This window comes from Dama dama, chromosome 13 (assembly GCF_033118175.1).
Source record: "Dama dama isolate Ldn47 chromosome 13, ASM3311817v1, whole genome shotgun sequence".
Lineage (NCBI taxonomy): Eukaryota > Metazoa > Chordata > Mammalia > Artiodactyla > Cervidae > Dama > Dama dama.
In genome coordinates, this window is record NC_083693.1 from 15,540,985 (window position 1) to 15,564,758 (window position 23,774).

General features: G+C 42.7%; 1 protein-coding gene across 1 annotated transcript in view; it reads left to right on the forward strand.

The window, feature by feature from the left end:
- ADAMTS17 (ADAM metallopeptidase with thrombospondin type 1 motif 17) overlaps window positions 1-23,774 on the forward strand; it is a 392,337-nt gene that overhangs the window by 87,746 nt on the left and 280,817 nt on the right. The window contains exon 7 of the mRNA XM_061159720.1: window positions 7,483-7,526. Within this exon, the coding sequence (XP_061015703.1) occupies window positions 7,483-7,526 (44 nt within the window). The remainder of the gene's footprint in view (window positions 1-7,482; window positions 7,527-23,774) is intronic.

Below are 23,774 nucleotides of genomic sequence, written 5' to 3' on the forward strand. Positions count from 1 at the left end.
CAGCAGGAAGTCCGTGCAGGTGAATGTGTGTGCCGTGCACAGCCCGTCTGTGGGCACTCTCAGGACACGGCAGCAGGCAGAGATGCCATGGAATTCACAGAGAGGCTCCATTTGAAGCCAGGAGCTGAGCTTCACGTCTGCAGAGCTGGAGGCACTCTTCCTGGTTGAGAGGCAAGCCAGGGACCCTGCTGGACAGTAGTAATCAAAGGCATCTCTTTGTGTAGATGGCTGCAATGTTATTTTAGTTTTCTAGGGCTGCAGTAACAAACTACCACAAAGTGTGTGGCTTCAAAAAACCAGAAATTTATTTTCTTACAGTTTTGGAGGCCAGGAATCTGAAGTCAAGATGTGGGCAGGGCCTTGCTCTCTTGGAGGCTCAGTGGGGAGGACCCTTCCTCCTCCCTAACTTGAGGAGGCTGCCGCAGTCCTGGGCATCCCTGGTCTTGTGGATGCATCTCTCCAATCTCTCCCCCACCGTCCCATGATGCTCTCCCCGTATCCACGTTTCCCTCTTCTTGTAAGGACACCAGACACTGGATGGGGGCCCAGCCTAATGCAGTGTGGCCTCATCATAACTTGATTACAGCTGCAGTGACTTTCTTTCCAAATAAGATCACATTCACGGGGACCGGGGGTTAGGACTTGAATGTATCTTTTTGGGGGCACAATTCAACTCTCTGTAGGTATAGATGTGGCTATTTGGTTTTTTCCTATGTCTCAAATCTCTCTTAGAAAAACTGATTTTCCTTGATTGTTTTACCTCAGTAATGTAAATAAGATGTAGTATGTGTTCACACCAAAATCCCCTTTTAGAAAATATGTGGAAATGGTTCATGACAATTTAACCTATTAGGTTAAAACACAATGTTTTGCTTTTGGAATGAATATATCAACCTTGGTTTTAAGTTTTTTTTTTTTTTTTTTTAAAGAAACTACTTTCAAAATTATATGCTTTCTTTTTCCTTTAAGTTCAGAGAAAGGGAACAGTTTATTGTATCTTTAGCATGAAGATAGCCTACTCCTCTAAGAGGAGTTAAATCTGGTTTAAGACTTTGGTTTTGAGCCCAGAAATGCTCTTGGTTTGCATCCCTTGGGCCACATACAAGCCCCTGGCTTGATGATGTCCTGAAGGTAGCCAGATGCATTCTGTGATCTCAGCCTCAGGCACCAGTTACCAGGTATTATAGCTCACTAGCCTTCTCCTCAGAAAACCTATAACATGCACATTGCCACCATCAGACACCGAAGAGATACCTAATCACACTTGTAGATGATTCATCAGCTGTGAACCCTAAAGGTTAAAATGTGATCTGATCCCTTATGAGAACACTTGGTGCTTCTTCAGGATGTGATTAAATGTATAATGGGACACTTGGGAAGTCTATTCAGAAATTCCAATTGCCTACGTGTGGCTGATGGTCTACTAGGCACCAAAGACAAGGGGTGAGCATGACCTTGTACTTGCTTTAAGCTGCTTTTGCCCGCCCTGTCAATGATGGGAACCCCTGGATGCCATCTCTTCTAGCAGCTCTGGCCCCCACACTCACTAATCAGAGGCTTCCATGCTCTTTGAAATGGCTTTTGGAGCCTCTGGGACGCTCGGTAAAGCACTGAGGATTGTACTGAGTGTATGGCTGCAGTCTTTGAGAGTGGGGAGAAGGCATGGTTCCTTGGGAACCATGTCTCTATGTGATTGTAAATTAATGTGATTGATTTTCCAAATGATAATTAGATGAGGAGTAAAAACTTTTCCTAGAAAGGAGCTCTAAATAATATCAACTTTGGAATATGCAGCTAAACTTCCAGGTTTATTACTTTGAAAGTGGTTTGTATAAATACTGTATTAAATGTATAAATTCTGGTGTTTTGTTAAAAATAACCTAGGGGAATTTCTACTATATTGGTTATTCACCTTCCTGCTGTTTCCTTTCTTGTCTGGGGGAGAAAATACTTGCAAGTGGCTTTGGTTTAGGAACAAGTAGCCTTTTTATCAGAGGCAATAGATGTTACCAAAGTTAGTGTTGACAAAGCTTCTGGATTAGCCTTTTTACAAAACGCCATGAGAGAGAGACTGAATGCACCCTCAGCCTGAGAATGCTTCCCATTCAGCTTTCTCCTTTCTCTTTTTCCTATGTCCCAACAGCTTATTTACCATACTGGAAATATTTTGCATAAAAATGTCCTTCTTTACACCTCACACACATTAGGATGCCTATTATTAAAAGAAAACACCAAGTGCTCCGGCCTGGTGCACTGGGAAGACCCAGAGGAATCGGGTGGAGAGGGAGGTGGGAGGGGGGATCGGGATTGGGAATACATGTAAATCCATGGCTGATTCATATCAATGTATGACAAAACCCACTGGAAAAAAAAAATAATAATAATAAAAAAAAAAAGAAAAAAAAATAAATAAAAGAAAACACCAGATAGCAGAACAAGCATTGGTGAGGATGTGGAAGCCTTGGGACTCTTGTGCCCTGTTGGTGGGAATGTAAAGTGGTGCGGCCACTGTGGAAAACAGTATGGCAGTTCCTCAAAAAATTAAAAATAGAACTGCCATGTGATCCAGCAATTCCACTTCTAAAAGCATTGAGAGCCGAGTTTTGAAGAAATATTCACACACCTATATTCATAACAGCATTACTAATGATAAGTAAAATGTGGGAGCAACCCAAGTGTCCATCAGTGGAGAAGTGGATAAACAAAATGTGGTGACTGATGTTTGTTGCTGTTTGTATTCCAACAAATGGAATGTTATTCAGCCTTAAGAAGGAAGGAACTTCTAATACTGGTTACCACATAGATGAACCTGGAGGATACTTTGCTGAGTGAAATAAGTCAGTCATAAGAGGACAAATCCTTTGTGATCCCACTTGTATGACATACCTAGAAAAGTTAAATTCATTTAGACAGAAATGGCCAGGAGCTGCGGGGAACATGGAATAGGGAGGTGTTTAATGGGTATAGAATTTCACTCTTCCAAGAGTTCTGGAGATGTTGCAGAACAATGTGAATATACCTGCCGCTGCAGAACTGTATACTTAAAAATGGGTAAGATGATAAGTTTTATAGTCATAAAACTTATTTTACAACAGTAAAAATCTTTTAAAATGTTCTTTTCTAACTAAGCACATTGGAGTGGGTGGTCCTGATTGCAGACGGGTTGTGGGTGCTGGCAAGGAAGATGTCTGGTGGCCTGGGAAGGCAAGGTGTCTTCAGCGGCAGACAGAAGGGACGCAGGGGCCTCCGCCCTGCCGGTGTTGTCTTTCTCCTTTCCAAGCAATCTTGGCCTCCCTCGCTTCCGTGGGGCCGCTGGACTGAACTGATGATGCTGCCCGTCTCCTGGGTCCTCACAGACGCTACACTGAAGACCTCCTACGAGGACAGGGTGGCAGCCACGGAGCCGGGGCTGGAAGCCCACGGGACTGAGACGCACCGTTTAGAAATCAGAGGGTGCAAGCTGCGGTTCCCTGGGCTGGGATGCTGATGGGCTGATGTCGTCACAGGGAAGCCGGGTGTGAGGGAGCTGCCGCTCTGGGCCAGCGGCCCTTCCCCCCAGAGGAGTCTGGACCGAAGGTCTACCTGGAGGCCGCACGGGCTGGCGTCCTCGGGTCCTGGGGCTGCCAGTGTGGTTTCTTCTTTAGTTTTCCGTCTGGGCTGTGGCTGAGCCTGAGAGCGTACCCTCCTGGATGCCCACCAACCGTACAGATGGCCAGACGCTGAGAAGGGAGCATGACGTCACGTCGAGCAGAAGCTGCTGGGACAGGAGCTGCGGGCGCCGTGTCTCCAGCAGCTACAGCCGTCTCAGTAGACTGAGTCCGGGGGCCAGGCGGGGCCCGCACAGATTGGCCTTCAGGGAGCTGCACGCCTGTCGTGGCCTCGCCTATAGCTCCACACCTCCTCCAGAAGGCCTGGAGTTTTAGCCCCGAGACCCAGGTCTGTGCTCCTGGAAAATAGCTGTAGGGACTGTGTGGCCAGCCCAGAGTGTGGCCACTGGGACGTGTCCAGTCGTCCCTCCACTTTCTCTTCCCACGTGACTCCACCCAGTCCCTGCCCAGCCCCAGGCTGGTCTTCTCTCAGCCTTTGGTCCTGCTCATGGGAGAGATCGGTGGATACGTTACATTTTTAAACACTGGGGAGAGGTGAGGCCGCCAGGGAGCTGATAAGGCACATTGAAAGTGGCCTGGAAATGTATGCCAGTCATTTAGTAAAGGAGTCAGTATTTATTAAACCCCAACTGTATGCCAGGCAATAGGTGATGTACAGAATTAGCTATGTAACTTGTGCCTAGTGCAGAACGAAAGCATGGGACCCCATGTTAAAAAGTATTAAGAATTTCAAGACACTGAGAGCAGAGTGTTAAAGCAGGTCGGGGGATGGGAGGCTTCTGGGTGAGGGGCCTGTGTGATGGTGCAGCTGACACACCCGTGGAGCCCGCCCTGGCCTGTAGATCCATGCAGCCTTTCTTTTCTTGAGGTAGAAACAGTGGAATGTAAATATAAGCAGACATAAAGACTGGAGGGCTGCACTGGGACCCTCACTTTTTTATTTTTTCTTTTCCATTTCTCTTTTGACCCCCGCAGCCCCTACTTGTGGGTCTGGCATGTAGGAGGCAGAGAACCTAGAGATCAAGCCTCCCCTGCAGGCGGATGGCTTCACTTTCCTTTTCTGAGAAAGGACCTTGAACTGGAAGGGCAGAGAAGGTGCAGATTTTGGTGACCCTTTCAAAGCAGTCCTCTAATTGAACTTGGCCCCCTGTGAACCCACCTCCTCGGGAGAAGCAGCGGGGGCTGCTGCAGGGTCCATCACTTGGGACCACCTGTTTCCCTCCAGGGAAGCCGGGGGATGAGGACACACTGTGCCCTTTAAGCGTCTCCCCCTGAGCTGACCAGAGAGCCAGAGAGAAGGTGGTGCGGTCAGTTCCCTCAGCAACCCTGTCAGCCTGTTTAGTTCTCTCCTATGAGACTAATAGCCACACAGCCTTTCTCCCCTTGCCCAAGAGAGGCAATGGGATGATGCTTACAGTTGCTTGCTCTGGGAAACCCTGGAGCAACGTCTCAGGCCAGTCTGGGGGGGGCGAGGTGGAAGGGGGGTGTGTGTGAGTGACATGCTCAGAACATTCCAGTGGGGAGTGTCAGGTCAAGAAAGTTGAGTTGGGGTTAGTTAAATACAAGGCCAGTGAATATATTTATGTTCCTAATTTTATTTGGTTTCCTCTCTGCCCATACATCTTCCTTGCCATCCTCTATTGCCTGTAATTAGTCTTCTGAAAGTCATCTTTGACAGAAAAAATCAAGGCACAAGTCTTTGTTTTCCTATGGTTATACCATCTCCATTTCCATTGAGGCTCCCTTGGTTTTGGAGGGGGTTGTGAAAAGCATGGGGGTCTTCAAGGCTTCCTTTTATCCTTTGTTAAAACTGTTTTAAAATTGATTACCAAAATATATGTTTATTGTGAAAATTTAGAAGTGCAGTCAGCAGCACTCAGGTGGGTTGCCGAGGGCTCTGGCCCAGCTCCCCCCCACTGTCTGTGCCCAGCTTCAGGGCTGCCCCTCCAAGCTGCAGCACCCACCCGCTGCCCCTTCCTCTGAGCTCGCAGGGTGTCTGGGGTGCCTGGCAGGCCTGAGGCGGTGGCCTCGACCAGGGTGTTCTATACCTCAGAACCCCACATGGAATCTTCACGCCTACAGATCTGGACTCTATGGTCTAGTGGTTAGGTTGGATCTGTGACAGCGTTCAAGCCAGCCTGAAGCAGAGCTGGTGCTGGGAGCACGCAGGTTTCACTCCATTCATGTGGACAGCCACATATTGCTGAGAGGTGGTAGGCATGGGTCACATTGTTCCATTCTGTGCTCAGTCATTCAGTCATGTCTGACTCTTTGTGACCCCATGGACTGTAGCCCTACAGACTCCTCTGTCCATGGGATTTTCCAGGCAAGGATACTGGAGCGGGTTGCCATTTCCTCCTCCAGGGGATCTTCCTGAATCAGGGATTGAAGCTGTTTCTCTTGAATCTCCTGCATTGACAGGTGGATTCTTCACCACTGTACCACCTGGGAAGCCCAAGTTACTTTATGGAGACAAATAGGACAGAATATGCTGTGAGTTGGAGTGGAGGGAAAAGGAAAGCTGATGGTATTACATTGCCTTCTTGTTATGGTCCCCATTGTGAGTGGGAGATCCGTTCCCTGCGAATAGGTTTTTTGATGGAAGATGGGAGAAATTGAGGACATTGAATGCTGAAGTGGGGTGGACTGTCAGAGAGGGGAGGCGGTGTACAGCGCATGCAGGACTGCCACTTTCATTATCGTCAGGCTGGCCCTGATTTTCTTCCGAGAGAATTTTTTTGAAGTCAAATGAGAAGAGGTGCCTTAGAACATGTTTCAGCCTGAAGCTTCACTGGAGCATTTAGAGAGCTGCAGATGAGGGGGTGATTTCTCCCAGCTCCCATGGGTCCCCATGATAGGATGACCGTAGGGCCAGGCCCTGCTGTTCTCGCTGCGTCTTGGGCAAGATACCTCCTCAGCCAGTGCTCTGGTTAGCTTCCACCTGTGGGTATTTATGGGCAGAAAGAAGGGCCCAGATGGAGCCCATTGTACCTGCAGAACCAGAGCTACACCAGATTTCGAGCATCTTTGCCGTTTCATCTGTCCACAGCCACACACTGGGGAGATCCTAGGGAGCTTTAAAGAATGTAACTTTTTTTAAGTTTGTGCCACACAGCATGTGGGATCTTCATTCCCTGACCAGGAATTGAACCCTAGCCCCCTGCATTGGGAGTGTGGAGTCTTAGCCACTGGACCCCCAGTGTATTAGCAGCTCAGTCGTGTCCAACTCATTATTACCCCATGGACTGTAGCGCTCCAGGCTCCTCTGTCTGTGGGATTCTCCAGGCAAGGATACTGGAGTGGGTTGCCATTCCCTTCTCTGGGGGATCTTCCCAACCAGGGATCGAACCTGGGTCTCCTGCATTGCAGGCATATTCTTGACCATCTGAACCACCAGGGAAGTCCCAAAATATAACTTTTAGAAATGACTTTTTTGTTGCGTTCTCATGTAAGTGATATATGGTCATTCAAGCATCTAAAACTAGTTCCTGCCCAAGTAGAGTAAATTAGGAAGTCACTATAGTGTGATGATATTGACAAATAATTGTCTCTGATAGATGACTTGGTAAGCATCTTCTTCTGCAACTTTCAACATGGGATGGAGTCTTTCCAGCACCTAAGTGTTATGTGTGAAATAGTTTAGCTATGAAAAGAGGGTCTTATGTGGGGTTACTGGGCCTACCAGTTGGAAATGTGGTTAATCTTGGCAAACAAAAACACTGCTAGTTATTATTTTTCATTATAATCCATGACAATTAAAGTAATAACTTTGTTATCGGCAAGATGAGTAATCAAAATTAATTGACATGTTTTTTTCTCCCGTTCTTGGAGGTACTGCACACACCTGACTTTGTCTTTTTAAAAATTTTTTTAGGACAGATTTCTGCGTACACAAAGATGAACCTTGTGACACCGTTGGTAAGTTTAGAGTTAAAATAATAACTCGATACTTTCTGATAACGTGGAGGCGTGATAACCCTTCCGGTCTGAAAGCGCCATCCTTAAAGAAGCTCTGCCTTTTCTGTTACCTCTTTTTTTGGTAAATTTGATTTATTTACTTTGATGTTTGGTTACTCATTGATTTTATTTTACTTTTCTTCTTTCCTAAAAAGTTTTGCAATTTCTTATGGCAGAAGTCATCTAGACAAAGTGTTAATAAGGAAGATATGAGAAGTGCAGCCCAGGGGAGGAGCCCCCAGGCTGCCCCGAGGTGACTAGTTGGGTTGCATTTGGCTGAGCCTCTTATCACCAGTGAGGAGGGGAACCTCACTGAATTACATGATTGTCATGAGACAAAAGGTTCACCAAGTGTCCTAAGAGGTGAGATGTGACTGCAGGGTTGTGGGACTGGTGTGTTCCCCCAGCCTTGGCACCAGGCCCATTGCTTTCTGGTTGAACACTAGCGATGCTGACATGTAACGCAGGAAAACACGGTTTCCCTCTCCCTCGCCCTTCAGCCTGTACCACCTTCCCCACTTTCCCCTTCACTTGCTGTTTTCTTTCTCTCCTGTCCCCAGTTATGTCTGGCTTGCTCTAGATCTCTCATAGATTTCGAATTGGGACTGGTCTTTGAGTGCAGAAATAGAGTACTTGGTTAAGAGGAAGAACCAAGAGGGTTGCCAGTTTTGTCAGCTGTAGCACAAACTTCTATTCACCAGGAGGTTGAAATATTGCACCATCAGAAGCACAGTTTGGAACTGAATTATAGGAAAAGTGAAGGAAAATGGTGTAGAATTGAATATATGTATATTTTTGTGGAATTCAGATGTTACAAACCTGTGCTTCCCATTGAGTCCCAGCAGCAGGTAATCCTGAGTCTTTGCTCTGGCTCTGCCACATACAAGCTGTATGACCTTCAGTGACGTGAAGTCGCTCAGTCATGTCCGACTCTGTGACGCCATGAAATGTAGACTGCCAGGTTCCTCTCTCCCTGGGATTTTCCAGGCAAGAATACTGGAGTGGGTTGCCATTTCCATTTCCAGGGGATCTTCCCAACCCAGGGATTGAACCCAGGTCTCCTGCATTGCAAGTGGATTCTTTACCGGCTGAGCCACAAGGGAAGCCCTTAGTAAATCTCCATAATCCATAAAATGGTCACTTTGGACAAGGTCTCTTATAAGGTCTTTCCAAATCTTGTAGAATGGTAGCTAGCATTTATGTCACATTTTAGAATTTAAAAATGAATTTTTGTACTACCAATTCTCTATAAAGTCTGAGAACTAAGTGTTAAAAACCAACTAACCAACCCGTGCTTTTTTGTTTGGGAGCTGTCTCCGTAATGGAATTACTAGACAAATGCAACCTGAAGTAGGCTTCAACAGAGGGTTAGCTGATGCCCGTCTGAGTCTGATTGGGACTGTAGAGGACTGGGGTATGTCCACCTCTGGCAGTCCACTGGCAGGACTGCCAAAGCATATGCTATCTGGAGGACTGTCTACTCCTTCCCAGTGTTCACAAGTCAGCTCTGACAGCTTTAACCCATGTGTTGTGTCCTTTAGCAGGGCTAGAGAGGCTGGGTCACCACTGCTAATTGGATGAAGGAATAAAATTGAATGCAAATGAATGGACACCAATATTTTTGAGTGGTGTGCATCTGATGAGATGGTTTTCTTTCATGTCATTTAGAACCGGCTTTAATTTTTTTTTAATATATCACTTTCATATCTGCATAGCAGCTGGCTCTCTCATGCATCCTTCCCTCATCTAAACCACATCCCCGTGTGACCTATATTCATCTGCTAGGGCAGTTATAGCAAAATATCACAAACTGGGAGGCTTAAATACAAACAGTTATTGTCTCAGTTCTGGAGGCTGGAAGTTCAGAATCAGAACATCCTCAGGGTCGATCTCTCCTGGAGCCTCTCTGCTTGGCTGGCAGATGGCTGTCTTCTGCTTGTGTCCTCACGTGTCTTCTTTCTGTGTATGCCTGTGCCCCAACCTCCTCTTTTTATAAGGATACCACTTATATTCAATCAGAGCCCCATTCTGATGACCTAATTTAAACTTAATTACCTCTTCAAAATCCCTGTCCCCAAATATCTCCATGCTGCGGGTTGTGGCTTCAAGTTACGGTTTTTGGGAGGACACAGTGCAATCCGTAATGTTACTCATTTGACACCTAACCACATACTGTCAGTTTCTTTAAAAACAGTCACAAAACCCACATGGTGTTTATTAGTACACATTTATCCTAATAAGTCACAATTTACTTGTATCAAGCTAGCCAGTAAGAATAATGGGTGCATTTGATGAAAATAATAATTTGAACACTGGGCTTATGGAAGTCTTACAGCAGTCTCATCCAGTTTACTTCTGTATTTTTTTAACCTTCATATTTTGAAATAATTATAGAAGTTCTTTAAGTTCTCAAAATAATACAGAAAAGTCTCTTATCAATCATTCGGCTTCTTATAGTGACATGTTACATAACAATAGTGGATTTCCAAAACCAGGGAACTGATTGGCACGATGCAGTGAACTAGACTACAGATCTTATTCAGGTTTCACTGATTTTTGCATTCATTCGTTTTTGGATTTGTTTTTACTTGTTGTTCTATGACATTTTATCACGTGTAAATTCATCCATCCACCTCAACAATCAAGAGCAAAACTGGTTCGTCCCTTGTAAGCAGTTGCCTCAGGCTGGCCCTGAATCACCCTTTCCTTCCCTGTCTTTCCCTAATCCTGGCTACTACTTATCTGTAATCTATCACTGTGATTTTGTCATGCCAGCATCCCACAGAATGGAAAAAATAATCTGAATCACATAGATATGCGGTTGCCAATGCCAGGAGATTTTGAGCAGCTGCCTCAAATCTCAGAATCCAGCTGTAGCAGGAGGGGCTGTCCTGGGTCCTTTAGAAAATGAAATAAGTCTTGTACCTTGAGAAACTGGGGAAGCTTGGGGTTTATCACCATTATATTTGGAGTGTAGTAGTGTTTTTGTCTGCTTTGTTGTTTTATTTAGGATATAACTTACAGGTAGTAAAGAGTACAAATCTTGATGGATTTAAAACACTGATTCTATACTTGTTCTCTAGTTTGTCTCTTATTTATTGAAATAATTTTAAAGGATTGTTTCGAGTTCAGTTTTAATCTATCTTTTAAAATTGTGGTGAAACATATATATAATGTAAAATTTACCATCCTAACCATTTTTTAGTGGATAGTTCAGGGCATTAAGCACGCCCACGCTGTTGTGTAGTCACACCTCTGTACTCTCAGAGCACTACTCATAATAAGATATGGATTGCTCTCAGTCCCCGGAAGGTTCCCTCATGCTTGCTTCAAGTCCTCCAGAGGTCTGCCTCCCAAAGGTAACCTACTGTTATAAATGTTTAAATCCCTGTTTTTTAACAGTTTAATTTAAAAATAGTTTAAACTTTGAAGTTAAATTTGAATGATTCATTTGAAGAATCTCTGAGTTACTGAGTGGAGTTTGGGGTTCCATGAATAATACCTCCCTCTACACTGCCCAGTCTGCATTAGCTCAGCTCCCCAGACAGGATTCCTGACTATGGAAACAAGCAAAAAGGGCGTCTATCGGAAGTGGGACTGACCCTGAGGCTAGAGGACCAGCTTGGAACACAGCTAGCATCTGAGGGGGCCCCGCAGGGTGAGGCCTGGGCAGAGGTTGGTGACCGGGCTGTGGGGAATGTCCCCCTCTGCCCCCTCAGCCACTGTGTCACTGCTTCTGAGGCCTGCCTGTGATCGTGTGACTGCCTCTCTCTATCCTGACCTGCGTGGGGGCGAGGGGGCCTCGGGCCCTTCTGGCTTCCACAGGGGACACACAGTCATGTCCACGACAAGCGTGTGTACTGGGGGTTTACCGAGAGGGTGCTCTACCAAGGAAGGGTGGTGTGACAGTGTCTACTGCACGTCTGAGCTTTTAGTAAGACTGAAGCCCGAGACACCGACATGCCGTTTGTGCACATTGCAGGGTGAGGGGGCTTCCCTGACCCCGATTCTAAGGCAGCCCTGACTCCTGCAGGGGTGAGGCCACACAAGCGGCTCCACATGGGCCAGGAGCTTGACTGAGCAGACAATCATGCCAGATAGACCCTTCCACCCTGTTAGGCTCCTATGGAAGGGAAGGGAAGATACCTAAGGGTCCCACTCGCCTCCAGCTTGGGGGAAGACACACACAAGGAGAACTGAAGACAACCTTTGAGGCAGGAGGATCTGGGAAAGCAGGCTTCTTCTCTTAACAGAAGCAGCTGCCACCTCACTGTGGTCCCTACTGAGCATATTTCAGACTTGACTTTGTAGGGTGTGGCCTTTCCTCTGTTGAGTTGCTTCATCCTCCAAGATCTGCTTGCCCGCCACCATCCTGATGCTGAGGCCTCCTAGGTGAGAAGAGGGTGCCAGAAGTGCAGGGTCGTGGAGGCGGGAGAGCTTTGAAGGCCGTGCTGATCCTTTGCTCTCCTCCTCCCAGACCCCCAGGCCTCTCTGTGGTCCAGGCATGACCAGCCACATCTCTCCACAGCCTGGCTGACCAGAAACACTTTTTTTTTTTTTTTTTCAATTTATCTACTTTTAATTGGAGGATAGTTGCTTTACAATAATGTGTGGGTTTTTGCCATACAACAGTATAAAGCAGCCATAGGTATAAATATGTCCACTCCCTCTTGAATCTCCCTCCCACCTCCCAATCCATCCCGCCACTCTAAGTTGTCAAAGAGCACCAGTTTGAGCTCATTGTATCATATAGAAAATTCTGTCTGGCTATCTATTTTTCATATGGTAATATATATGTTTCCATGGTACTCTTTCAATTCATCCTACACTCTCCTTTGCCTCCTGTGTCCACAAGTCTGTTCTGTATGTCTGCATCTCCATTGCTGCCCTGCAAATAGGTTCATCAGTACCATCTTTCTAGAGTCCAGGTATATGCATTAATATATGATATTTGTTTTTCTCTTTCTGACTTATTTCATTCTGAATCATAAGCTCAAGGTTTATCCAATTCATTAGAACTGACTCAAATGTGTTCCTTTCTATAGCTAAGTAATATTCCATTGTACATATTTACCAAAACTTCTTCATCCACTCATCTGTCAATGGACATCTAGGTTGCTTTCATGTCCTAGCTACTGTAAATACTGCTACAGTGAACATTAGGGTACATGTGTCTTCTTCCATTATGATTTTCTCAGGGTATGTGCCCAGTAGTGGGATTGTTGGGTCATATGATAGTTTAATTCCTAGATTTTTAAGGATTCTCCATACTGTTCTTCATAGTGGCTATATCAATATATATTCCCACCAACAGCACGAGAAGATTTTCTCCACTCCCTCCCAGCATTTATTGTTTGTAGACTTTTTGATGATGGCCATTCTGACTGGTGTGAGGTTACATCTCACTGTAGTTTGGATTTGCATTTCTCTAATAATGAGTGATGTTGAGCATCTTTTCATGTGTTTATTAGTCATCTGTATGTATTTTTTGTAGAAATGTCTGTTTAGGTCTTTGGCCCACTTTTTGATTGGGCTGTTTATATTTCTGGTATTGAGTTGCATGAGCTGCTTGTGTATTTTGTAAATTAATCCTTTGTCAGTTATTTCATTTGCTATTATTTTCCACCATTCTGAGGGTTGTCTTTGCACCTTGTTTATAGTTTCCTTTAAGAATTTTCCACAGTTTATTGTGATACACACAGGCAAAGGCTTTGGCATAGTCAATGAAGCAGAAGTAGATGCTTTTCTGAAATTCTCTTGAGTTTTCTATGATCCAACAGATGTTGGCAATTTGATCTCTGGTTCCTCTGCCTTTTCTACATTCAACTTGCACATCTGGAAGTTCTTGGTTCATGTACTGTTGAAGCCTAGATTGGAGAATTTTGAGCATTGCTTTGCTGGGGTGTGAGATGAGTACAATTGTGTGGTAGTTTGAACATTATTTGGCATTGCCATTCTTTGGGATGGGAATGAAAACTGATCTTTTCCAGTCCTGTGGCCACTGCTGAGTTTTCCAAATTTGCTGGCCTATTGAGTGCAGCACTTTTCACAGCATCATCTTTTAGGATTTGAATTAGCTTAGCTGGAATTCCATCACCTCCACTAGCTTTGTTCGTAGTGATATTTCCTTAGGTCCACTTCACTCCAGCATGTCTGGCTCTAGGTGAGTGATCAAACCATCATGGTTATCTGGGTCATGAAGATTTTTTTTTTATAGTTCTATGTATTCTTGCCACTTCTTAATATCTTCTGCTTCTGTTAGGTCCATACCATTTTTGTCTTTTGTTGTGCCCATCTTTGCATGAAATGTTCCCTTGGTATCTCTAATTTTCTTGAAGAGGTCTCTAGTCTTTCCCATTCTATTGTTTTCCTCTGTTCTTTACACTGATCACCTAGGAAGGCTTTCTTATCTCTCCTTGCTCTTCTTTCAAACTCTGCATTCAGATGGATATATCTTTCCTTTTTTCCTTTGCTTTTCACTTCTCTCCTCTTCTCAGGTATTTGTAAGGCCTCCTCAGACAACCATTTTGCCTTTTTGCATTTCTACTTCTTAGGGATGGCTTTGATCACCACCTCCTGTGCAGTGTTACAAACCTCCGTCCATAGTTCTTTAGGCTATCTATCACATGTAATCCCTTGAATCTATTTGTTACTTCCACGGTATAATCATAAGGGATTTGATTCAGGTCATTCCTGAATGATCTAGTGGTTTTCCCTACTTTCTTCAATTTAAAGTCTGAATTTTGCAATAAGGAGTTCATAATCTGAGCCACAGTCAGCTCCTGGTCTTATATTTTCTGACTGTATAGAGCTTATCCATCTTCTGCTGCAAATAATAGAATCAATCTGATTTTGGTATTGACCATCTGGTGGTGTCCATGTATAGAGTTGTCCCTTGTGTTGTTTGAAGAAGGTGATGGGAATACCAAACCACCTTACCTGCCTCCTGAGAAATCTGTATGCAGGTCAAGAAGCAGCAGATAGATCTGGACATGGAACAACAGACTGGTTCCAAATCGGGAAAGGAGTATGTCAAGGCTGTATATTGTCACCTTTTGCTTAGAATTCCAAATTCCATGGACTGTACAGTCTAATGGGTCACAAAGAGTTGGACACAACTGAATGACTTTCATCTTTGGACTTCCCTGATAGCTCAGTTGGTAAAGAATCCACCTGCAATCCAGAAGACCCTGGCTCAATTCCTGAGTCAAGAAGATCTGCTGGAGAAGGGATAGGCTACCCACTCCAGTATTCTTGGGCTTCCCTGTGGCTCAGCTGATAAAGAATCCACCTGCAGTGCGACAGACCTGAGTTTGATCCCTGGGTTGGGAAGATCCCCTGGAGAAGGAAAAGGCTGCCTGCTCCAGTATTCTGGACTGGAGAATTCCATGGACTATATTCCATGGGGTCGCAGAGTCAGACAGCTTCACTCACTTTGCTTATTTAACTTATATGCAGAGTACATCATACAAAGTGCCGGGCACTTGGATGAGGCACAAGATGGAATCAAGATTGCAATGAGAAATATCAATAATCTCAGAGATGCAGATGATACAACCCTTATGGCTGAAAGGGAAGAGGAACTAAAGAGCCTCTTGATGAAATTCAAAGAGGAGAATGAAAAAGTTGGCTTAAACTCAGCATTCAAAAAACAAAGATCATAGCATCCAATCCCATCACTTCATGATAAATAGATGAGGAAACAATGGAAACAGTGACAGACTTTCTTTTCTTGGGCTCCAAAATCACTGCAGATGGTGACTGCAGCCATGAAATTAAAAGAAGCTTGCTCCTTGGAAGAAAAGCTATGACCAACCTAGACAGCATATTAAAAAGCAGAGGTATTACTTGACTGACAAAGGTCCAACTAGTCAAAGCTATGGTTTTTCCAGTAGTCATGTATGCTTGTGAGAGTTGAACCATGAAGAAGGCTGAGTGTCGAAGAATTGATGTTTTTGAACTGTGGTGCTGCAGAGGATTCTTGAGAATCCCTTGGACTGCAAAGAGATCCAACCAGTCTATCCTAAAGGAAATCAGTCCTAAATATTCATTGAAAGGACTGATGCTGAAGCTGAGACTCCAATACTTTGGCCATCTGATGTGAAGAATTGACTCACTGGAAAAAACCCTGATGCTGGGAAAGATTGAAGGTGGGAGGAGAAGGGGGCGACAGAGGATGAGATGGTTGGATGGCATCACCGACTCGATGGACATGAATTTGAGTAGGCTCCAGGAGATGGTGATGGACAGGGAAGCCTGGTGTGCTGCAGTCCATGGGGTCATAAAGACTCGGGCACGACTGAACGACTGAACTGAACTGATAGTTTCCTTTGCTGTGCAAAAGCTTTTAAGTTTAACTAGGTCCCACTTTTTTATTTTGTTTTTATTATTTTATCTGTACCCTAGATTGTGGGTCACAGGATCTTGCTGTGATTTATGTCAAACAGTGTCCTGCATATGTTTTCCTCTAAGATTTTGATGGTCTCTGGTCTTCCATTTAGGTTTTTAATCCTTTTTGAGTTTATCTTTGTGTATGGTATTAGAAAGTGTTCTAATTTCATTCTTTTACACACAGCTGTCACGTTTTCCCAGCACCACTTATTGAAGAGGCTGTCTTTTCTCCATTGTATATTCTTGCCTCCTCTGTCAAAGATGAGGTACCCATAGGTGCACGGGTTTATCTCTGGCCTTTCTATCTTGTTCCATTTGTCTGTATTTCTGTTTTTGTGCCAGTACCATACTGTCTTGTTGACCGTAGCTTTGTAGTATAGTGTGAAATCAGGAAGGTTGATTTTTTCCAACTCTGTTCTTTTTTCTCAAGCTTGTTTGCATATTCGGGGTCTTTTGTGTTTTCATAAAAATTGTGAATTTTTTTTTGGTCTAGTTCTGTGAAAAATGCCATTGGTAATTTGATAGGGATTGCTTAGAATATGTAGATTGCTCTGAGTAGTATGGTCATTTTCACAGTATTGTTTCTTCCAGTCCAAGAACATGATATATCTCTCCATCTGTTTATGTCAGCTTTGATTTCTTTCATCAGTGTCTTTTAGTTTTCTGTATACAGCCCTTTTGTCTCCCTAGGTAATTTTATTCATAGATTTTTTTTTACTTTTTGTTGCAGTGGTATATGGGATTGATTCCTTAATTTTCTTTCTGATTTTTCATTGTTAATGTATAGGAATGCAAGTGATTTCTGTGTATTGGTTTTGTATCCTGTGACTTTACTAATTCACTGATTGTCACTGTGTCTGTTTAGTTGCCCAGTCATGTCCAACTCCTTGCTATCCCATGGACTGTAGCCCACCATGCCCATTTGTCCATGGAATTCTCCAAGCAAGGATATTGGAGTGGATAGCAGTTCTCTTTTCCAGGGGATCCTTTCCTCATAGGACTAGGAACAAAAAAAGAATATTACTTCTCGCTATTTTTATTCAACATTAATGTGAAGGTTCTATCCATGGCAATTCACTGATTAGCTCTAATAATTTTCTGATAGTATCCTTAGGGTTTTCTTTATATAGTATCATGTTATCTGCAAACGGTGAGAGTTTTACTTCTTCTTCTCCAGCCTGGATTCCTTTTATTTCTTTTCCTTCTCTGATTGCCATGACTAGGACTTCCAAAACTATGTTGAATTATAGTGATGAGAGTGGGCAATTTTGTCTTTTTCCTGATCTTAGAGGAAATACTTTCAGTTTTTCACCATTGAGAATAATGTTTGTTCTGAGTTTATTAAATATGGCCTTTATTACATTGTATTTATCTATGCCCATTCTGAAGAATTTTTATCATACATGGGTGCTGAATTTTGCCAAAAGCTTTTTCTGCATCTATTGTGATTATCATATGACTTTTATATTTAAATATGTTAATATGGTATATCTCATTGATTGATTTGCAGATATTGAAGAATTCTTGCATTTCTTGGACAAACCCAACTTGATCATGGTGTACGGTTCTTTTAATGTGTTGTTGGATTCTGTTTGCTAGAATGTTATTGAGGATTTTTCTATCTATGTTCATCAGTGGTATTGACTTGTAATTTTCTTTTTTTGTGATGTCTTTATCTGCTTTTGGTATCAGGGTGATGGTGACCTCATAGAATAAGTTTGAAAGTGTTCCTTCCCCTTCATTTTTTGGAAGAGTTTGAGAAGGATAGGCATTAGCTTGTCTCTAAACATTTGATAGAATTCACCTTGAAGCTATCTGCTCCAAGGCTTTTGTTTTTTTGGAGATTTTTGATCACAGTTTCAATTTCAGTGCTTGTGATTGACTTGTTCATAATTTCTATTTCTTCCTGGTTCAGTCCTGGAAGGTTGAAGTTTTCTAAGAATCTGTCCATTTCTTCCAGGTTGTCTTTTTATTGGCATATAGTTGCTCATAATGGTCTGTTAGGATTCTTTGTATTTCTGCACTGTCTGTTGTAACCTCTCCTTTTTCATTTCTAATTTTGTTGATTTGAATCTTCTCCCTTTTTTTCTTGATGAGTTTGGCTAATGATCTGTAACTTTATTTATCTTAAACAACCAGATTTTAGTTTTATTAATCTTTACTTTTGTCTCCTTCATTTCTTTTCTGTTTATTTCTGTTTTGATCTTTATGATTTCTATCCTCATACTAGCTTTGGGGGTTTTTTGGTTCTTTTTCCTATTGTTTTAGGGTAAAGTTAGGTTGTGTGTTTGATGGTTTTTCTTGTGTCTTGAGATAGGATTGTATTGCTATAAATTTCCCTCTTAGAACTGCTTTTGTTGCATCCCATAGGTTTTGAGTCATTGTGTTTTCATTGTCATTTGTTTCTAGAAATTAAAAAAAAAATTTTTTTTTTACTATGTTTGTTTTAATCAGCTTTAATGCCATAACAAACAGTTTGTGGGATCTCATTTCCCCGGCCAGTGATGGGGCCTGAGCCTCTGGGGTGGGAGTGCTGAGTTCGGAGCACTAAATTGCCAGAAAACTCCTGACCCCAGGGAGTATTAATTTGTGATAACTCCTACAGAGGCTCCAGCTCTATCCAAGACACAGCATCACCCAACTGCCCTCAGCACTCAGTATAGGATGCTTCACTCAAACAACAAGCAAGATACACACACACCTAATCATCTGCAGACAGGCTTCCTACAGACACCCCTAAACATACCGCCTCACATAGCCTTGCCCACCAGAGGGAGAAAACTCACCTCCTCTGACCAGAACATAGGCACAAGTCCCTCCCAGCATGAAGCCTAAACAAACCACTGAACCAACCTCACCCACCGAGGGTAGAGACCAGAAGAACTACAACCCTGTAGCCTGGAAAAGTGAAGTGAAGTCACTCAGTCGTGCCCGACTCTTTGTGACCCCATGGACTGTAGCCCAACAGGCTCCTCTGTCCATGGGATTTTCCAGGCAATAGTACTGAAGTGGGTCACCATTTCCTTCTCCAAAGGGGACCTCAAACACAGTAAGTTGGAGTAAAGAAACAGAGAAATACTGGGCAAATGAAGAAACAAGGTAAAAACTCACAAGACCAAATAATCGAGGAATAGGCAAACTACTTGAAAAAGAATTCAGAGTAATGGTAGTAAAGATTACCTAAAACCTCAAAAACAGAAGAGAGAAAATGCAAGAGTCAGTTAGCCCACTTAACAAGAACCTAGAAGAAATAAAGAATAAACAGAGACAAACAACACAATTACTGAAATTAAAAATACCCTAGAAGGAATCAGTAGCAGAATAACTGAGACAGAAGGATGGATACGTGAGATGGAAGAGAGAACAGTGGAAATAACTGCTGAAGAGCAGAATAAAGAAAAAAGAATTGAGGATAGTCCCAGAGACCTCTGGGATGGTATTAAATGTACCAACATTCAAATTATAGGGGTTCCAGAGAAGAAAAGTAAAAGAAAGGATCTGAGAAATTTTTTGAAGAGATTATAGTTGAAAATTTCCCTAACATGGGAAAGGAAATAGTCAAGTCCAAGAAGTGCAGAGAGCCCCATAAAGGATAAACCCAAGGAGAGAGCCCCATAAAGGATAAACCCAAGGAGAAACACACAAAGACACATATAAATCAAACTAACGGATTAAACACAAAGAAAAAACATTAAAAGCAGCGAGGGAAAGCAACAATTAGCATACAAAAGAGGCCGCATACAATTAACAGCTGATCCTTCAGCAGAAACTCTACATGCCAGAAGGGAATGGCAGGATATACTTAAAGTACTGACAGGGAAAAATCTACAGCCAAGGATACTCTACTCAACAAGGATGTCATTCAAAATTGTTGGAGAAATCAAAAACTTTACAGACAAGCCAAAGTTAAGAGCATTTAGCACCACTGAATCAGCTTTACAGCAAATGTTAAAGGGACTTCTATAGGCTGGAAACACAAGAGAAGGAAAAGACCTACAAAAACAAACCAAAAACAAGAAAATGCCAATAGAAATATCAGTTCAGTTCACTCAGTCATGTCCGACTCTTCACAATCCCGTGGACTGCAGTACACCAGGCTTTCCTGTCCATCACCAACTCTCAGAGCTTGCTCAAACTCATGTCCATCAAGTCAATTATACCATCCATTCTACCATCTCATCCTCTGTCATCCCCTTGCCTTCCTGCCATCAATCTTTCCCAGCATCAGGGTCTTTTCCAATGAGTCAGTTCTTTGCATCAGGTGGTCAAAGTATTGGAGTTTCAGCTTCAGCATCAGTCCTTCCAATGGACTGATTTCCTTTAGGATAGACTGGGTGAATCTCCTTGCAGTCCAAGGGACTCTCAAGTGTCTTCTCCAACACCTTGGTTCAAAAGAGTTAATTCTTCTGCACTGAGCTTTCCTTATAGTCCAGCTCTCATATCCACGCATGACTACTGGAAAAACTGTAGCTTTGACTAGATGGACATTTGTCGATGAAGTAATGTCTCTGCTTTTTAATATGCTGTCTAGCTTGGTCATAGCTTTTCTTCCAAGGAGCAAGCATCTTTTAATTTCATGGCTGCAGTCACCCTCTGCAGTGATTTTGAAGCCCAAGAAAATAAACTCTGTCACTGCCATCTATTTGCCAGGAAATGATGGGACCAGATGCCATGATCTTCATTTTTTGAATGTTGAGTTTTAAGCCTTTTTCACTCTCCTCTTTGCCTTTCATCAAGAGGCTCTTTAGTTCTTCACTTTCTGCTTTAAGGGTGGTGTCATCTTCATATCTGAGGTTATTGATATTTCTCCCAGCAATCTTGATTCCAGCCTGTGCTTCATCCAGCCCAGCCTTTCACATGATGTACTCTGCATATAAGTTAAATAAACAGAGTGACAATATATAGCCTTGACGTATTCCGTTTCCTATTTGTAACCAGTCTGTTATTCCATGTCCGGTTCTAACTGTTGTTTCTTGGTCTGCATATAGGTTTCTGAGGAGGTAGTTAAGGTGGTCTGGTATTCCCATCTCTTTAAGAACTTTCCACAGTTTGTTGTGATCCACACAGTCAAAGGTTTCAGCATAGTCATTAAAAACAGAAATAGATGTTTGTCTGGAACTCTCTTGCTTTTTTGATGATCCAACGGATGTTGGCAATTTGATCTCAGGTTCCTCTGCTGTTTCTTAATCTAGCTTGAACACTTGCAAGTTCATGGTTCATGTACTGTTGAAGCCTGACTTGGAGAATTTTGAGTATTACTTTGCTGGCATGTGAGATGAGTGCGGTTGTGCAGTAGTTTGCACATTCTTTGGCATTGCCTTTCTTTGGGATTGGAATGAAAACTGACCTTTTCTAATTGTGTGGCTTCTGCTGAGTTTTCCAAATTTGCTGGCATATTGAGTGCAGCACTTTCATAGCATTCATCATTTTTTTTATTCCCCCCATTTATTTTTATTAGTTGGAGGCTAATTACTTTACAATATTGGAGTGGTTTTTTGTCATACATTGACATGAATCAGCCATGGATTTGCATGTATTCCCCATCCCGATCCCCCCTCCCACCTCCCTCTCTACCCGATCCCTCTGGGTCTTCCCAGTGCACCAGGCCCGAACACTTGTCTCATGCATCCAGCCTGGGCTGGTGATCTGTTTCACCCTAGATAATATATATGTTTCGATGCTATTCTCTCGAAACATCCCACCCTCGCCTTCTCCCACAGAGTCCAAAAGTCTGTATACGTCTGTGTCTCTTTTTCTGTTTTGCATATAGGGTTATTGTTACCATCTTTTTAAATTCCATATATATGTGTTAGTATACTGTATTGGTCTTTATCTTTCTGGCTTACTTCACTCTGTATAATGGGCTCCAGTTTCATCCATCTCATTAGAACTGATACAAATGAATTCTTTTTAACGGCTGAGTAATATTCCATGGTGTATATGTACCACAGCTTCCTTATCCATTCATCTGCTGATGGGCATCTAGGTTGCTTCCATGTCCTAGCTATTATAAACAGTGCTGCGATGAACATTGAGGTGCATGTGTCTCTTTCAGTTCTGGTTTCCTCGGTATGTATGCCCAGAAGTGGGATTGCTGGGTCATATGGCAGTTCTATTTCCAGTTTTTTAAGAAATCTTCACACTGTTCTCCATAGCGGCTGTACTAGTTTGCATTCCCACCAACAGTATAAGAGGGCTCCCTTTTCTCCACACCCTCTCCAGCATTTATTGCTTGTAGACTTTTGGATAGCAGCTATCCTGACTGGCGTGTAATGGTACCTCATTGTGGTTTTGATTTGCATTTCTCTAATAATGAGTGATGTTGAGCATCTTTTCATGTGTTTGTTAGCCATCTGTATGTCTTCTTTGGAGAAATGTCTGTTTAGTTCTTTGGCCCATTTTTTGATTGGGTCATTTATTTTTCTGGAATTGAGCTTCAGTAGTTGCTTGTATATTTTTGAGATTAATCCTTAGTCTGTTGCTTCGTTTGCTATTATTTTCTCCCAATCTGAGGGCTGTCTTTTCACTTTACTTATAGTTTCCTTTGTAGTGCAAAAGCTTTTAAGTTTCATTAGGTCCCATTTGTTTATTTTTGCTTTTATTTCCAATATTTTGGGAGGTGGGTCACAGAGGAACCTGCTGTGATTTATGTCGGAGAGTGTTTTGCCTATGTTCTCCTCTAGGAGTTTTATAGTTTCTGGTCTTACATTTAGATCTTTAATCCATTTTGAGTTTATTTTTGTGTATGGTGTTAGAAAGTATTCTAGTTTCATTCTTTTACAAGTGGTTGACCAGTTTTCCCAGCACCACTTGTTAAAGAGGTTGTCTTTTTTCCATTGTACATCCTTGCCTCCTTTGTCGAAGATAAGGTGTCCATAGGTTCGTGGATTTATCTCTGGGCTTTCTATTCTGTTCCATTGATCTATATTTCTGTCTTTGTGCCAGTACCATACTGTCTTGATGACTGTGGCTTTGTAGTAGAGTCTGAAGTCAGGCAGGTTGATTCCTCCAGTTCCATTCTTCTTTCTCAAGATTACTTTGGCTATTCGAGGTTTTTTGTATTTCCATACAAATTGTGAAATTATATGTTCTAGTTCTGTGAAAAATACCATTGGTAGCTTGATAGGGATTGCTTTGAATCTATAGATTGCTTTGGGTAGTATAGTCATTTTGACAATATTGATTCTTCCAATCCATGAACACGGTATATTTCTCCATCTGTTTGTGTCCTCTTTGGTTTCTTTCATCAGTGTTTTATAGTTTTCTATGTATAGGTCTTTTGTTTCTTTAGGTAGATATACTCCTAAGTATTTTATTCTTTTTGTTGCAATGGTGAAGATATTGTTTCCTTAATTTCTCTTTCTGTTTTCTCATTGTTAGTGTATAGGAATGCAAGGGATTTCTGTGTGTTAATTTTATATCCTGCAACTTTACTATATTCATTGATTAGCTCTAGTAATTTTCTGGTAGAGTCTTTAGGGTTTTCTATGTAGAGGATCATGTCATCTGCAAACAGTGAGAGTTTCACTTCTTCTTTTCCTATCTGGATTCCTTTTACTTCTTTTTCTGCTCTGATTGCTGTGGCCAAAACTTCCAAAACTATGTTGAATAGTAGTGGTGAGAGTGGGCACCCTTGTCTTGTTCCTGATTTTAGGGGAAATGCTTTCAATTTTTCACCATTGAGGGTGATGCTTGCTGTGGGTTTGTCATATATAGCTTTTATTATGTTGAGGTATGTTCCTTCTATTCCTGCTTTCTGGAGAGTTTTAATCATAAATGGATGTTGAATTTTGTCAAAGGCTTTTTCTGCATCTATTG